Source organism: Ranitomeya variabilis, chromosome 5 (assembly GCF_051348905.1).
Source record: "Ranitomeya variabilis isolate aRanVar5 chromosome 5, aRanVar5.hap1, whole genome shotgun sequence".
NCBI classification, from domain to species: Eukaryota; Metazoa; Chordata; class Amphibia; order Anura; family Dendrobatidae; genus Ranitomeya; species Ranitomeya variabilis.
The window spans coordinates 82882541-82900750 of record NC_135236.1 but is presented as its reverse complement, the minus strand read 5'-3'; the positions used below and the strand labels follow the sequence as shown (position 1 = coordinate 82900750).

General features: G+C 45.4%; 2 protein-coding genes and 1 long non-coding RNA gene across 4 annotated transcripts in view; 2 read left to right on the top strand and 1 right to left on the bottom strand.

Annotated features, from left to right (window-relative positions):
• LOC143774926 (uncharacterized) overlaps positions 1-18210 on the bottom strand; it is an 87177-nt gene that overhangs the window by 11713 nt on the left and 57254 nt on the right. The gene's annotated exons all lie outside the window — the stretch shown is intronic.
• PGAM2 (phosphoglycerate mutase 2) lies at positions 1094-17273 on the top strand. The gene is made up of 3 exons (XM_077262731.1): positions 1094-1644; positions 12960-13140; positions 17034-17273. Exons 1-3 carry the CDS (start codon positions 1234-1236, stop codon positions 17201-17203), a joined length of 762 nt encoding a protein of 253 aa, XP_077118846.1. The 5' UTR covers positions 1094-1233; the 3' UTR covers positions 17204-17273.
• LOC143773351 (uncharacterized) lies at positions 6608-7863 on the top strand. Its single transcript, XM_077260826.1, has 2 exons — positions 6608-6732; positions 6823-7863. Exons 1-2 carry the CDS (start codon positions 6719-6721, stop codon positions 7775-7777), a joined length of 969 nt encoding a protein of 322 aa, XP_077116941.1. The 5' UTR covers positions 6608-6718; the 3' UTR covers positions 7778-7863.

Below are 18210 nucleotides of genomic sequence, written 5' to 3'. Positions count from 1 at the left end.
GGGGCTCACATGATTCTCTGGGGTGGGGCTCACATGATTCTCTTGGGGCAGGGCTCACATGATTCTCTGTGGGCGTATCTCACATGATTCTCTGGGGTGGGGCTCACATGATTCTCTTGGGGCGGGGCTCACAAGATTCTCTTGGGGCATGGTTCACATGATTCTCTGGGGTGGGGCTCACATGATTCTCTTGGGGCAGGGCTCACATGATTCTCTGGGGGCAAGGCTCACATGATTCTCTAGGGCAGGGCTCACATGATTATCTGGTGCAGAGCAAGACAGCAATGGAGGCTGGAATGGGGTCTATTCTCTTCAGAGAGGATTCACGCTTTCGTCTTGGATGCAATGATAGATTGGTCTGGAGGCCACATATGCAATTAATTGGTAATTGCAAAGGGAGCTGCCAGCAGTGGATCTTGATGATTTGCCCAAGTGCATTCAGTGTGGCAGAGCATTCCTCATACTACCATTAATAACCTCATTGATGTAAGTGCAGCCATTTTTGCACATGACGCTCATACTCAATACTGTATAAATCAAGACGTTTTGAACATTTTGTTTCCATTTTTCCCTCATTTGCTTATCATTAACTTGTCTACCCATCCTTTGATTGCTATCACTCCATGACTTTTCTTTCTTGGGTTTGTAGTTTCAATATTGAGGGGTGTATTTCAAATGTTATTGTGCCAATAGCTGACTATGGGGTATTAGATTCTTGTACATTGCTTTCAGCAGTGAGCACAAAATACAGCAATGCAGGATTATGGCAAGTATAAAATAAAACATCCATCTGATCAAACAGTCACCAAACTGAGAAAAACCTTAAGAACATCATAGTGTTGCACTGTACAGTATAACCCTTTTTGATACCAGACATTCTTGTAGAGTAAAGGTACAAGTGACCTTTAGTTGATACCTCCTCAGTTGCCCTGTTAAAAGGTCAGTACCAGCTGTCACTGTTGGGCGAGACTATTTTAAGCCTCGTCCCCCCTCTCCACTTCTCCCATTGGACACCTGTTCCTACTGAGTGATTGGACACCATGAGAACTAACACCGGGTATATAAGTCTCAATGACCTGAGTTTGGATGGGGGGACATTTCAGGGACCAGGATATTCGTCTGACTACTTCACGGCTTTCTTTCCCCACGTACAAGCCACAGTGAACATTCACAGGTCGCCTCAATCCAAGACATATAAGTCACAGCTCTAGTTACTCCGTTTTGGTAGTCACCATGCCGCACCGTTTGGTAATTGTCCGTCATGGCGAAAGCTCATGGAACCAGGAAAATCGGTTCTGTGGCTGGTTCGATGCTGACCTCAGTGAGAAGGGTAGAGAGGAGGCCAAAAGAGGGGCTCAAGCCATTAAAGACGCAAAGATGGAGTTTGACATCTGCTACACATCTGTTCTGAAGAGGGCAGTGCAGACACTGTGGTATATACTGGAGGGCACGGACCAGATGTGGCTGCCAGTGCACAGGTCATGGAGGCTGAACGAGCGTCATTATGGGGGCTTGACTGGCCTGAACAAGGCAGAAACCGCTGAGAAGCATGGAGAGGAGCAAGTGAAGATCTGGAGGAGGTCTTATGACATCCCTCCACCACCCATGGGAGAAGACCATCCATACTACAAGCTGATCAGCAAGGTAAGAAACCAAAGCATCTCCAGTAACTTCTATCCATGATGATTTATTATGTCTGTATGGCAGAAAGACTGACGACAGTCAAGATTATACAAAGTGCAGAACAAGCCTTATGTGAAAAAACTTAACGTTAGTTGTTTTTTTTCTACTGTTTTTCATGTCTTATATAAAGAAAAGCCAGAAAAAAATGCCAAATTCAGAGGACGCGTTTAAAAAAAATAAATAAAACAAAGAACCACCCCACCAGAAAAACACAGTACACCAAATAAGCCACAAATTAATAGTAGGTTTTATGTTTCACTATTACCTTTATTTAACATCTTTACACAGCATTTTTGACAGAAACAAATTTGTATTAAAAAACAAAACAAAACTGTGAAAATCACTTATAGGGAGTCTGGCGTCCCCCAAAAGTCAAATGAAACCTCTGTCATATAGGGGACCTTGCATATATAAAAATCATTGCTGTTGTACAGATTTTACTAACTTTGTTTTACATAAAAAAAATATTTGATCACATATGTAAATGAGAGGTCCTCCGTGCCCCTCAATTACAGTCCTTCCCTTATGTTGATTGACAGAGCTCACTTTGAAGTGCTGCTTGACTTGAATGACTGGCTCTGCGCACACTGACACTGCAGCGGCTGCTCGCTGCACACAGGATCACACAGTAGCGGGTGACCAATGCTGACAGCCCAAACAATTCAATTGAGATTAATGGAACTGATCTTCAGTCATAGCGTAAGACCAATATCAGTCACCTGTGAAACATGTGAAGGCTAGCTATGGTCTCCTGACTCAAGCTTGACCGCCTCAGCCTTTTGAGTTGGGGTCATGAGACCTGTGACCTCCCTGAGCATTGTGGTCCATACTCGGACCGGAATACAAAGGTGTCCGAATTCGACATAAGGTCAGGAACTGCTTGCTATTACATGCACTGTTTTTGTCCATAAAAATGGATGAGAATAGCGCACTGGAACACTGCCTAAGATTGGTCAGTGTGCTGTTCATGTACTGACCATGCGGTGCGGTGGCGCACAGCAGCTGAAAGATGCGCCAGATTCATTAAGCGGCACACACTTCTTCACAAATTTGGCATACATTACTTTAGAGCATTCCATATTAACTCCACATCAACACTGGCGTACAAAATACCATTCCTGATAAATCAGGGCAGCACTTTCTGATATCACCCTATGCTAATGACACTCCCATTCCTTGGCCTGAGCAAGTACCAGAGGAGCAGTTTATTTTTCACATCTGATTCATCTTTTGCATCTTTTTTTTACTGCACCTCTTTTTTTTGTTTTGTGGTTTTCCTTGACATTCTGTGTGCGAATTCTTTCAAATGGCGCGTGTAGTTCATGAACTTTGAGCAAAAACAAAAATGCTTTTTGTTTTGCCTTTAACCTTTTTTTTTGCGTCTTTTAACTGCAAAAAGTTGCATGTTTCACCACAGTTATGCAAAATTTTGCCCAGATTTTAATTTTGCTTATAAAATATCACTCCAGAAGGGGGGACGGACTGCGGTGCATTTGGACAAAAAAATGCACCTCTTTTTAAAAAGTCCCTGCTTTGAGCAGGGGGTTGGACACCATGACCCTGGAGGTCCCTTACAACTGTAATATTCTATCATGAATCAGCCCAAAACATCTGGAAACCCCAAACCCAGCCCCCAAAAACCCAAAGGAACACATATAAAAATAGACTTCAAAAAAGGCACAAATGGAAAGATGAATCGCACCATGAAGATTAGTGCTAGGAAGGAACAGGGGATGTGGAGATTGTCATTTCACTGGTGACTTCTCAGCTGTAGATGACCTGCACGCAGGAACCTTACACCTTTTCCTCCCTGGCTCTCGGCATGCCTGTCATCTCCGCAATTCGAGACTGGACTCAAAGCACGCACTCTGGTTCTGAAGTGCATCAGGTCTGTTCATATATGGCCAGCGGACTATTAGTCCCACCGTCCAATAGAAAGATAAAATATAAGTAGGTCCTGATAGTTAGTCCCAGAACACGAAGATTACAGACTACGTTCTACTACAAAGATGGTTATGCTGGCACCAGTAGTACATCAGCTGCGCACATCACAATACAATTGTGTTCCAAACCAGCGACAGTCTAGTGAACACATCTCATGCACCATTGGTGACTTTTGAGCTTACTCAGTAAGGCCTTCAACTAGGTCACAACACACAACAGAATTCCCAAAAATCCGAGGCACCAAAGGATAAACCTTGTAAAAAAAAAAATAGATTTTTTTGACCACATTGGGTCTTTGTGAAGCCTATGGAATATCACAGTATTTTCTAGGCTTGAGAGAGGATAAACTGAAGCCCACAGCAGAGCCATGGACCCAGTGACCCATGACTCAGCGTGGTAGGGCAAGCATGGGTTAAATTAATAAAAGTAGAAGAAGCATGGGCTTTGTGGGGTCAAAAGTTTAAGGGGGTTCGTAAAAGGTGGGGGGACGTTGACATTAAAGAAGGCCTCTATATTATCTGAGAGGGGGTGAGGGCTACCACTCGGCAGGAGTCACCAACAGTAAAAGTCCCGTCCTTTAATTTGGTTGTTCTAGTAAGGCTGAATTATCGAAAATGGTGAATGGGGGTGTTGTTGGGTCAATTTGGCAAGCGGTGGTGAGGGGGTTCTTGAAGTTAGTTGCAAAATTGTTGTGGGGGATTGTATAACGGGTGGATAGTAATCTCCCCTTTGTTTTAATTTTGCCTGGCGGATTTTGGGCCTCCTCAGGGTGGAGTCCCTGGGAGTCGGTGTAATGGAAAAAGGTTTTTTCGGCAACAAAGGTGCCCCCGAACCTGTGGTTGCGGCTGGGGGTAATGTTGGAGGGTTCATTATTATTTATTGGTTTCTGCCATGGTTAGGAGCTCCATTGGTTCTTGGCCAATTAGTTTAAAGACAAAGCTGGTAGGAGTGTTTATTTGGTCGCGATCTGTGGGAGCGGGGTGGTGATGTGAAATGTTTGGGTAGCAGTAAAGGGACATTCGGAGGGAAGCCTCTACAATACTGCAGTCAAGGCCAAATATGGCTGAAACGTTGCCTTGCCTTCCTATTGTTTTGACTTCTTTTGAAAATATTTTGGAATAAAAATCAAGTTGTTTTTTTTTTTACAAGGATTATCTTTTGGTGCCGCCGATTTTTTGCAACTCCAAAAGAGTGAGTTCCTAGTAGAGAGAAGTAAAAAGCCGCTCCCAAACCTAATGTCAGCAGCCGGGTTCAGGTCAGGAGACCCGTATTCAGACTGTGCATTGCAGCCTGAGTACAGACACAGAAGTAGGAAACCTGTCTCTAATGCTACTTTCACACATCAGGTTTTCGCCGTCAGGCTGAATCCGGTGAGTTTTGAAAAAAAACGGATCCATTGCAAATTGTGAAAAACTGATGCAACGGATCCGTTTGTTTGTTTTTTGCCGGATCTGACGTGCTGATATTTGGGCACTAGCTGGGAGAGAGAGAGAGAACTCCAGAATGGGAAAATGCAGCTACGGGGCATGCTCAATGTAAAAAACCGGAATCGGTTTGACGGATCCGGTGCCATAGGTTTCCATTGTAGCAAAAGCTGCATGGCGCTGGATCCGTCGCTGCCCGTTTTTTAAACGGACAAAATAAGTTCCTCTGTGTGTTCTGTCCGGCCGCACATAGGATCCAGAGAAAAACGGATGAAACGTGAGGCCATCTCACGCTAATACAAGTCTATGAGAAAAAAACGGATCCGGCGGCCAAAAAAAACCAGATCTGTTTTTTTTTCAAAATTCGCTGGATTGTGCATGGGAAAAACCTGATGTGTGAAAGTAGCCTAAGGCCGGGGTCACACTAGACCGTAATACGGACGAGTGCTATGCGATAAAAAATCGCATAGCACTCGGCACAATGTTAATCTATGGTGCAGCTCCCATCATCCGATATTTTCTCCACCGTATTTCGGATCCGAGGGAACTCGCAGCCTGCTGCGATTGTCAGCGTATCTCGGCCGAGACTCGCCAATGCAAGTCTATGGGTGCGAGAAAAAATCGGATTACACACGGACCATGCGTGTGCATTGCGAGAAATACGGAAGACTTCTCCAGGTGACAGGAAATTGAATCATCCATCATCAGGAAGCTTTGGAATGCTAATTTATGCCCCACGCTGGATTGCAAACCAGGAAGCACGCCTCCACGGAGTGTACTGTGTAGCAGCATGGCCAGACATATAAATGTGGAGATGCTGATTGCTCTGGTCCATGATAGACCAGAGTTATGGGACCAACGCGATGCACATTATGCTGACCGCGCACGAAAAGACGCAGCATGGAGGGCAATCTGTCGCCACATGTTCCCCGATTTTGATCAGCGACCTCAAGAGGTTCAGCAAGAAATTTGTAAGTACCATTCTTTACACAAAAAATGTGCTTTAACATTTTTGGAACGATAAAAATAGGCGTGAACACATCATATGTGGTGTGTTTTGGAGTGATGTAAATGTTCCAAGCTCTTGGTTGAGGCTACAAAAACATTAACAAGACACACCAATATGGTTCCAATATATTAGCTACAGTCCTTTCAGATCTTACCAAGGGAGTTTTAGGTCCCCTTAGGCTCCTGGGCCTGTGTGTGCTTGCAAACCCTGAACCTGTTGTAGTTATGTGATTGTGCAGCATGGTGGCTCACTGGATATGAGTCCTGGGTTAAAATTCCACCAAGGCCAAAAGATGCAGAGTTTGGATGTTCTCTCCGTGTTTGCGTGGGTTTCTTCTGGCCACTCCGCTTTCCTCACACAATCCAAAGACATACTCATAGGGAATTTATATTGTGAGCCACATTGGTGACAGCAATGATAATGTTTGTTCCAAACTGCCGAATATGTTATCGTTATGTAAAAATACAGATTCTTTCTTATTATTTGTTATTCCCCAAACAACTTTTTCTTCTTTGCAGTGAATGATGTCACTAGACGCTGGCGGAGTTGCCGGGATCAATACCGGCGGGAACGTCAAGTTTCGGGGCGGAGTGGTGATGCAGCACCCAAAAAAAGAAAATATCTTTATTTTGATAGGCTGAATTTTCTTGCCCCGGTGATGGAGCTCAGACCGTAAGTGGATGCATGTCCAAAAAACTTAGACACATCTTCTAATCGAATCTGTTTATAATTTTTGCCTCTCAAATCATTTTTGAAATACAGAACAGAGTCCAATCTGACAGAAAGAGAGACTGCATCTGACTCGGAGTTGGTGATTGACCCCATTGGTGAGGATTCCGAAAGGGCTGGACCCTCAGAGCAAGCACAAAGCAGCAACCAACCACAACCAGCAGCAGCGTCTTCTGCCACACAGGAGGCCAATCCAGAGGTTGAGGAAGGAGGCCAGAGCAGCAGTCCAACCTTGGCTCTGGATACATCACCACAGCCTACTACCAGACCAAACCGTGGTCGGCGCAGAAGGGTGGCTTCTAACACTGGCACCAGGAGGCAAGTGGATACAGGGGTGTTGGACTATTTGGCAAGGGCTGCACATGACGATGGGGAGGAAGCGTACTTCCGCAGTCTTGCCCGCTATTTACGCCCCATTCCACGTTCGCTCAGGCTGCGTACCAGAGGTTGTATACAAATTGTTATTGATGCGGCAACACCCCCAAACAACCCCATTCGTTTGTTCAACTACCTAGAACAGTGGCAAATGTCACCTACAAATGTTCTGGCGGTGCAAGACCTTCCAGAGGAACCCAACCAAACAGTTGCAGCACCCTCCTTGCCACGTATAGCTCCACCACACCAGCCTGCCCAAAACACCCACCAACAAACAAACAGGGCAATGAATGAATATCCATCCACTGCCCAATCTGACCACTTGAACAGACACATGTTTGGAGGCTGGTCCCACCATGTGTCTGCTCGACATGGCCAGATTGGGGGTTATGACCAAATGGGTCAATACAGTACACAGGACTTTATGCCCTTCTACCCTCAACATCCAGTTTTACCTCACACTCAGGAACGAAACGTGCAACAACACCCTTCATATATATCTGCCATACCACAGGTTGACAGTCTGGTTGGTCCACCACCTAGGCCAAGTTCAGCACATGCTGGACACCCGCCATCATCATCATCGCCACCCCCAACCTACCAGAACCTGTAAGTTCGGGCCCAAAAGTTTCAGCATGTCATTTAGTTTTGTTAATTTTATTATTGTGCGCCATTGGCCTGTTATTTTTTCATTTTGACTCTGGTTACTAGGCCTAAAATTACATATGATGTGAATATGTTTAGGCCAAATATATATATATGCTTGGAGCATTAAAATTGTTGCCCAAAATATGAGTGTTGTGTATTCTTAGGACTACAAAGGTGATGTTGCAACTTTCTCTTTTTTTTGGAAAGTAAAAGAAGATACATACTACACAATTCAAACATGAACATTAAGCTATTTATTACCTAACAATATAAAGAAAATTTAAATCACAACAGCATTGTCTTGCCAATCAGTCGCTCCCTCTGGTGACACAAAATAATTTGTTAACACATCTCGAACTTTTAGGCCTGAGGGCTGACGACGAGAAGGAAGAACACGTGGAGTAGGCAATACAGTATTAGCATAATCAATTTCATCAGCAGCAGATGATGGGCAATCATGTTTTCTAGTAAAGTTGTGAAGAACAACACATGCTTTGATTACACCATTTACATTGCCTTCACTCAGTTGTATTGCGGACTGAAGGACCCGCCATTTAGCAGTGAGAATGCCAAATGAGCACTCTACCAGACGGCGGGCACGTGAAAGGCGCAAATTAAAAATTCGACGCCGGTAGTCCAGGCCTCTCCGTGGATATGGCCTCATGACGTTCCGGGATAATTGAAACGCCTCATCTGCTACCATCATGTAAGGCACCACATCTAAATTTGCCCCTGGTAAGTTACTTGGGGGTGGGAGATCCAAATCATTGTTGCGCAGCCGCCGACCCATTAAGGAAGAACTGAAGACTCTAGAGTCTCCAGTTCTCCCATAGGCCCCAATATCTACAATTATAAACCTGTAGTTGCTGTCGACCAGGGCCAACAGCACTACAGAGAAAAACTGTTTATAATTATAGAATTGTGTCCCTGAGCCCGGCGGCTTACGCACACGGATGTGCTTTCCGTCAAGAGCACCAATACAGTGCGGAAACTGGCAGGTGTCCTGAAATCCTTGGGCAATCCGTAACCAATCGGACATTTTCGGCTCAGGCATCACCTCTTGATGGAGTCTTCGCCATATTTCCGTGCATGTATCCCGCACAATTCCTGAAATTGTAGATTTTCCAAGTAAAAACTCTAAATGCAGTGCCGCATATGATAGTCCAGTGGCAAGGAAGCTAAAAGAAACAAGATAATTTGTTTACCCGACAAAATTCAAACATTCCAGTGTTCTCTGTGGAAAAAATACAATTGTCAAAATAATATGCCAGGATTCCACAAACATTAAGGACATGCGATGGCTTTGATGTTCGATTTGCTCAAATATTCCAAATTTAGCCCAAATTACGTTGTTTTATGGCTGATATGACTAATTTTTAACCCCAGAAAAACTCATAGAAAGTCGGGGGTCGTCTTATATGACGGAAACTACGGGTATGTTGAAGTTTAGGAAACATTTAAGTAGCTATTTTTCACAATGGGCAATACCCTTAAACACAAATCTTTGTTGGGAAACAGAGGATTGATACATACCGTAAAGTAAGGATAAGGCGCTCCTCTGCACAAATTGATTTTCGCATCCTGGTGTCCTTCTTGGTAATCCCTGGTCGCAAAATCTCCAACAAAATATCAAAGGTTTGGATCCGCATCCGACAATAGTTGAAGAACTTGTCTGGATTGGTCCTCAGAGCAGCATACAGACGTTGGAAATGTCCTTTCTTGATCCGTTGCTTCATAAGTGGATGTACCCACATCCGTCTCCGCCTCCTCGGATCAACAATTACTGGGTATGGCTCTCCAAAACGTTGTGAAAGTACCCAGTTGTAAAGCACACGCTCTGTGGTGTTAAAAGTCAGTAGATCCGACATGTTGCTCATCAAGCAGAAGTGCACCAACACAAGCAGGGACTCTGCTGCCTTCATTGGTGGCTGCCACCTGTTTTAGGGCCCTTAAATCATGGTCTGGGTGATGATTTAAATTTCTTCAGGTGCCAAAACCGTTATATGTCCATTTTGCAAGCTTGCGTGAAAATCTCGGCATACGGATGCCATACGGATGTCACACGGATGTCACACGGATCATTTGATGCGAGGAAAACGCATCCTCGCACGGCACACGGATCACTGTTTTTGAAACATTTGTGCGATTCTCGGCCGTGAAAAACGGACCGTTTTTTTATACGTTAAGTGTGTCCCCGGCCTAAGGCGAGAGAGAGAGAGACCCCAGAACGGAAAAACTCCATGATTTGTATGGAAAATGTTTTGAAAACTGGATCTGGGCGCCGGATTCATTGTTTCACACCTCCGTTTCATGTGTTTTTGGCCGATTCCATCACTGTGCATTTTTTCCGCCGGACAAAAAAACGTTGCAGTGTACATTTTCTCCGTCCGCCGGAAACGACTATTTGGACGGATCCGGAAAAAAACTGATGAAACGTCTGGCCATCAGGCACAATCCGGCGCTAATACAACTATATGGGAAAAAACCGGATCCGGCGTAAAAAAAAACCGGATCTGTTTTTTCCAAAAACTGCCGTATTGTGCCTGAAACAAAAAAACCTGATGTGTGAAAGTAGCCTAAGGCTATGTTCACATGGAGTTTTTAAGGTGTTCAAAAAACAATGAGGTTTTCAAGCAGAACACTCATTTTGGAGGAATTTTTGGGAGAATTATTGTTTTCCTGAGCCGTTTTTGGAATTTTTTCCTTAAAGGGGTTGTCCGGTCTAAATTGATAAGTCAGCAGTCACTGGTGTGGGGATTTGCCAGTTTCTGAGCTGGGATTGCGGGGTATGTTGGCATTAAGGCCTCGGCACACATAGCGATTTACCAATGATCACGACCAGCGATACGACCTGGCCGTGATCGTTGGTAAGTCGCTGTGTGGTCGCTGGGGAGCTGTCACACAGACAGCTCTCTCCAGCGACCAACGATCAGGGGAACGACTTCGGCATCGTTGAAACTGTCTTCAACGATGCCGAAGTCCCCCTGCAGCACCCGGGTAACCAGGGTAAACATCGGGTTACTAAGCGCAGGGCCGCGCTTAGTAACCCGATGTTTACCCTGGTTACCAAAAAAAACAAACAGTACATACTCACCATCTGATGTCTGTCAGGTCCCTTGCCGTCTGCTTTCTGCTCTGACTGAGTGCCGCCGTACAGTGAGAGCAGAGCGCAGCGGTGACGTCACCGCTGTGCTGTACTTTCACTTTCACTTTGCGGCGCTCAGTCAGTGTGGGAAGCAGACGGCAAGGGACCTGACGGACATCAGATGGTGAGTATGTACTGTTTGGTTTTTTTTTGGTAACCAGGGTAAACATCGGGTTACTAAGCGCAGCCCTGCGCTTAGTAACCCGATGTTTACCCTGGTTACCAGTGAAGACATCGTTGGATCGATGTCACACACACCGATTCAGCGATGTCAGCGGGACCTCAACGACCAAAAAAAGGTCCAGGCCATTCCGACACGACCAGCGATCTCACAGCAGGGGCCTGATCGCTGGTACGTGTCACACATAGCGAGATCGCTACTGAGGTCGCTGTTGCGTCACAAAACTTGTGACTCAGCAGCGATCTCGCTAGCGATCTCGCTATGTGAGACGGGGCCTTTAGACATAAGGCCCCGTCTCACATAGCGAGATCGCTAGCGAGATCGCTGCTGAGTCACAAGTTTTGTGACGCAACAGCGACCTCAGTAGCGATCTCGCTATGTGTGACACGTACCAGCGATCAGGCCCCTGCTGTGAGATCGCTGGTCGTGTCGGAATGGCCTGGACCTTTTTTTGGTCGATGAGGTCCCGCTGACATCGCTGAATCGGTGTGTGTGACACCGATCCAGCGATGTCTTCACTGGTAACCAGGGTAAACATCGGGTTACTAAGCGCAGGGCTGCGCTTAGTAACCTGATGTTTACCCTGGTTACCAAAAAAACCAAACAGTACATACTCACCATCTGATGTCCGTCAGGTCCCTTGCCGTCTGCTTCCCACACTGACTGAGCGCCGCAAAGTGAAAGTGAAAGTACAGCACAGCGGTGACGTCACCGCTGCGCTCTGCTCTCACTGTACGGCGGCACTCAGTCAGAGCAGGAAGCAGACGGCAAGGGACCTGACAGACATCAGATGGTGAGTATGTACTGTTTGTTTTTTTTGGTAACCAGGGTAAACATCGGGTTACTAAGCGCGGCCCTGCGCTTAGTAACCCGATGTTTACCCTGGTTACCCGGGTGCTGCAGGGGGACTTCGGCATCGTTGAAGACAGTTTCAACGATGCCGAAGTCGTTCCCCTGATCGTTGGTCGCTGGAGAGAGCTGTCTGTGTGACAGCTCCCCAGCGACCACACAGCGACTTACCAACGATCACAGCCAGGTCGTATCGCTGGTCGTGATCGTTGGTAAATCGCTATGTATGCCGGGGCCTATACTCCCGGCCAGAACCCGACTACTGGGCACAAGTTGTGCAACCTCAATCCATTCACTTGTATTGAGTGAGGTCGTGGTCACTGGACTGCCGAGTCACTGGATGGCAATGTCATTTTGCGCTATGTTCATTTTTGTGGCACTTTTTCAGATGAATTCCAGGCAGGCGGCCCATAACCTGAATGAAGTTTTTGTTTTCTTTTCACTATGGGCCTAAAAACTAGCAAGAAGTTTGTAGTTGCTCTACCAGGAGCAGCTCAGAGTGGTCATTGACTACTCCTGCCGGCGATTCAGCTGCTCCACGTCAACAGAGCATCTCTTCTTCCTCTGGGCTGCTCTGTCTACAGCGTGTGACTGGCAGCGTCATGCTGATTGACAGCCGGATCTCCTCAGTTAGAGCTGGCTATCAATCAGCATGACATTGTCAGTCACACTCCTTCAACAGAGCAGAGCGAAAGAGAAGCCACTCTGTCCATGTGACGTCAGCGTCGACAGCTAAATTGTCGGCAGGGGCAGTCAGTGACCGTTTTGTGTCGGCAGAGATTGGCACAACAAGCGGGTAGTAGCAAGTACCTGTCTGTTTGTTTTTTAGGCCTCAAGTAAAATAAAGAAAAATAGTCCTTGGTAACCCCTTTTAATTTCCATGACTTCCAATTACTGGGAGTAAACAAGAAAGTCTGGTTCCATGCAGGAAATCCCTTACATGTCATTCTTTATCCACTTCTTGCGGTGCAGGATCGCCGCTATGCATCTCTGGCTGCATCTGAGCTGCCTTCATGTGAGAGTCTGAAGGACACCATTGCCCGGGCACTCCCACACTGGAATGATGTCATCGCCCCACAGATCCTGGCGGGCAAGAGGGTGTTAATCGCTGCCCATGGGAACAGCTTAAGGGGCATCGTCAAACATCTGGAAGGTAAGGAGCAAGTGCCGCATGCTCAAAAGGAATCTGTCACCATCTTTTTATTATTCCATCTGAGACCAGCAAGATGTAGGGGCAGAGACTCTAATTGTAGCGCTGTATCATTTACTATACTGGTTGCTGCAGTTTTGATAAAATCCCTGTTTTAGCTGCTACAGATCTAGCAGTTCTCTGAATGCTGAGTTCTGCAAAACCCGGACCACACCGCTGATTGCCTATGCACAGTGTACACAAAAAGCAGCCAATCAGTGGTGAGGATGGGGATATATAAAGCTTATGAATATGGAGCACTACATGGCATCAGGTTTGCTAGTCCTCTAGTGATAATCTTCTGCAGATAAACAGTGATTTTATCAAAACTACCACAAGCAGCCCATTAGCAACATGTTACTGGAATTAGGGTATCTGCCCCTACATCATGCTTCTCTAAGATTAGGTGGGAAAAAGACAGGTAACAAATTCCAATTAAAGGGGTAGTCTTAACGTTTGGAAGTTAGTTTGGGATAGGGGATAACTTTCCAATTGTTGGGGTCAGACCACTGGAATGGGTTCCGATCCAGTGATTTGGGGCTCTGAATAACCCCATGTCAATCATGCGCATTATCGCTCCATTCATTCTTACAGGAGCACCAAAGACCAGACGAGTGCAGCACTTGGGTCCCATCAAGAATGAATGGAGCAGATGTGAGCATGATCGACCACCGCTCCATTCATATGAGGCTCTTTAGAGCCCCAATCCTCGGCATTGATGGGAGTACCAGCAGTTTGACCACCATGGATAGGGGGACAACTTAAAAACTTGAGGATACCCCTTTAATTAAAGGCAATATTTGAATACTATAGACGTACTAAGTTCATTATTCCGGCATTACAGTGACATTTGTACCAAAAAACTGTCATACATGGCTTGCATCATATCTATTGTGTGGGTGTGGTGTAGAAGCGGAAAGGAGAGTGGCTTGGCATGAAATTGTGGCTCAAGATCCATCACCATATACCAAAATGTTGCCACAAATTTCTAGTGCAAAGTCAATTAGTAGGTGAGGGTCTACTTAATCTAGATTTATACTGTCTAACTATTACACATAATTAGTAAACCTCTAATTACTACAGTAATTTTAAAGAGATCCAGTTCACCGAGATTGCCCTCAGTCTGTCATCAACATATCTATCAAACTATTTTCCTAGGCAAAAGGTCATACACCTTAAAAATGAAGCCTGTGGGACCAATTCATGACGACCGGCGGTACTGATGGTGGGGCGTGCTGGAGTCATGAAGAGGCGTATGCACCTATGTGTGCGCCTTGCCACAAATCCTACTCCAGCCCCTGTGGGAGTAACATCTGTGTTGTAGTGAACTCCGTCGCTCATCATGAATTTAACGGCCGCCATGCCCTCGTTCCACCCCAACTCTGTCAATTTTGTTAGAAACTGGCGTGAAAGTGACAAACGTTGCAAAATTTTGCCGCGTTCTCCATACATTTCTATGAGCAATAACATAGGAAAGGTAGACACCAGAATAGTGCATGTATTGGCTCCTGCTCCAGTATGTACACAAAGCTGCTCACGGAGACAATCATGTCCGCAATTTACAGATGTGACTGGCTACATTAGTACTGTACTGCCTAATACTGCAGCTTGAGAACATGTACTTCTGTATGTATGAGAGAGGAGCAAGATGAGGAAACAAGCAGAGAACGAAACACAGAAAGATTGTGCTGAGCTTTCTAACAAGTCTTTTATCTCACCCCAGAGATGGATTCCCATCCACGTAGCCCAGTACTGCTAAATAAGTTCATCTATGTCACTTCTCTCTGTGAGCTAAAAAAGGGAATGAAGAGCAGGAATCTCTCTCTGCGTGTTGTGCAGGAAACATCATAGCACCTCGTTTCCAGCTCAGAGTCAATTACAAATTAAGAAGTCAACCTTGCAGTGGAGAAAACTGGTAAAAATGTACTCACACAGGACAGCTTATTCTGAAAGTTACTTGAAAGTATGGATACTCTTTAAATGTCACTTATAGTATTCGGCCTGGCTGCTTCCTTGCACCTGTCCCATCTCATCGTCTGGCTGGTATAGTTACCCTGACCTTTTCCAACTGACCTTAGAGTGACATTTCCTAAAATGACCTTACACCCTGCCTGCTGTAGAGGTTAGCAGGACAATCAACTTTCTACCCGACGGCATCACTATTCATGTGTAAATTCACTGCCAATATAACAAGCAGCCATATAGCATGATATAGCTATTTCTTAGCCAGTACTTCTGCGTGACCTCCATGTAACCCGTCTTCTTCTGCCTCTCATTCCTATGGTCTCCCAGTTACTATTCTTACTGGCACCAGTTCCAGAAGCCATATATAAATATCTGCAGCTGCTCTAGCGCACTCTGGTTTCTCATAATGCCCCCTTGTGGTGCGCGGTGGTAACACATGTGCAATACAACATTATGTAATGAGCTGTAAAAACTATATGTGTATAAAATCCGATATAACGCTGGGTATTATCTGCTCAGAATATCACAGTAACACTAAAGGGTCGGTAAAATGCTTCGATTAGATGCACTTTTGCATTTGATTCCTGCATGCATGCTGCTGATTATCCTGAATATGTGCTACATAGAGATAGGAGAGCAGGGATCTATCAGGACTGTGTCTGCTGTGTATTGGAGATATTATAGCAGGTAGTCTCCACCCACCAGCTCAGAGACAACTGAAAATTAGGATAGAGTCTGTAGCGGGGAAATTTGGTGAAAAATGAAGAGTCATATAATAGTGATATTCCTCATGTACACACAACAGCTTATTCTGGAAAGTGCGACAGGTACGTTGTTGTAACATTAGGGGAGGCTGCCAACATATACACTCACCGGCCACTTTATTAGGTACACCATGCTAGTAACGGGTTGGACCCCCTTTTGCCTTCAGAACTGCCTCAATTCTTCGTGGCATAGATTCAACAAGGTGCTGGAAGCATTCCTCAGAGATTTTGGTCCATATTGACATGATGGCATCACACAGTTGCCGCAGATTTGTCGGCTGCACATCCCAAAGATGCTCCATACAAGGCAGGATGGATCCATGCTTTCATGTTGTTTACGCCAAATTCTGACCCTACCATCCGAATGTCGCAGCAGAAATCGAGACTCATCAGACCAAGCAACGTTTTTCCAATCTTCTACTGTCCAATTTTGATGAGCTTGTACAAATTGTAGCCTCAGTTTCCTGTTCTTAGCTGAAAGGAGTGGTACCCGGTGTGGTCTTCTGCTGCTGTAGCCCATCTGCCTCAAAGTTCGACGCACTGTGCGTTCAGAGATGCTCTTAGGCCTACCTTGGTTGTAACGGGTGGCGATTTGAGTCACTGTTGCCTTTCTATCAGCTCGAACCAGTCTGCCCATTCTCCTCTGACCTCTGGCATCAACAAGGCATTTCCGCCCACAGAACTGCCGCTCACTGGATTTTTTTTCTTTTTCGGACCATTCTCTGTAAACCCTAGAGATGGTTGTGCGTGAAAATCCCAGTAGATCAGCAGTTTCTGAAATACTCAGACCAGCCCTTCTGGCACCAACAACCATGCCACGTTCAAAGGCACTCAAATCACCTTTCTTCCCCATACTGATGCTCGGTTTGAACTGCAGGAGATTGTCTTGACCATGTCTACATGCCTAAATGCACTGAGTTGCCGCCATGTGATTGGCTGATTAGAAATTAAGTGTTAACAAGAAGTTGGACAGGTGTACCTAATAAAGTGGCCAGTGAGTGTACATGCTCAATGTAATATCATACTCCATTGATGTCTCACATTTTAGTCTTTTTCTTTACGGGGTACTCATACTCCACACACATCAGTAACCTCTTAATATATCTGCATTTCACCTCCTCGTTGCAGGAATGTCGGATGCAGCCATCATGGAGCTCAACCTTCCCACTGGCATCCCCATAGTGTACGAGCTGGATGACAACTTAAAGCCATTGAAGCCCATGTCTTTCCTGGGAGATGAGGAGACTGTGAAGAAGGCGATGGAAGCAGTGGCTGCTCAGGGCAAAGTCAAGAAATAAAGGGAAAAGAAGGCACTTAGAGAAAGTAACGTGGACTAGTAGAATAAATCCTTCTCTTATGGTCCTTCTACCATTTTCTCATTATTGTAAAAACCATGTAATTTTTTATTCTACTGTCATCGCGTCCTTAATTAGTCCGTTTTATGTTGACCTTCTTCAGCCTTAATCTGATTTCGCAAACTGGAGATGAAATAAAGATCTGCATAATGGGGATATGTAACATAAAGGGATCCTCGCCGGCAGCAATGACACCCAAGACGTTAGACCTTTCTCCTTCTCTATGGCAATGTGGACCCATGGAGCAGAATTACCAATTAGGAAAGAGAAGAAGCGGCCCTACTTTTCTTACCTACTGAAAGGTTTGGAATCATGGATGACCCCACCAAGAGCTGACATCTTTAATACAAACGGTAGACCATCAAAACCAGATTGGTGGGGGTCCAACACCCAGCACGCCTGTTGATCAGCTGTTCCCGCTGCTGGCCAGATGTGATCAATTGCGAAACTGCACAGCTCCATCGACTGCATAGTGGCCGCGGACGGGTACTGCACATCGCCCCTATTAAATGAATAGGAGTGGATCTGCAGTACCTTTCTGTGGCCACTATGCAGTTGATGGCGCTGTGCTTTTTGCTTTTCCACTAGCAGCTGAGCATATCCAGCTACCAAACAGCTGACCTGGTATTGATGACCTATCCTGAATATAAGCCATCAATGTTAAAGTACTGGGCTGGACAACCCCTTTAACCAATGCAAAAAACGGTGCTTTCCTATACGTACATCCATGAATCTAGTCCATAGGCTGAATACATCACAAAATACTGTGTATACTTAGCGGTGATTTCAGAAATCTGATTTTATCCTTTCTTCTCACTTCAGCTCATCCCATTTATTGACCCATATGCCACTGCTGATACAGCGCCATCCTGTGTACACTCAGCATTACTAGACATGTAGAATCACACAAACACCGCTCTCAATGGAATGTCTTCCAATCTCATTGGTGA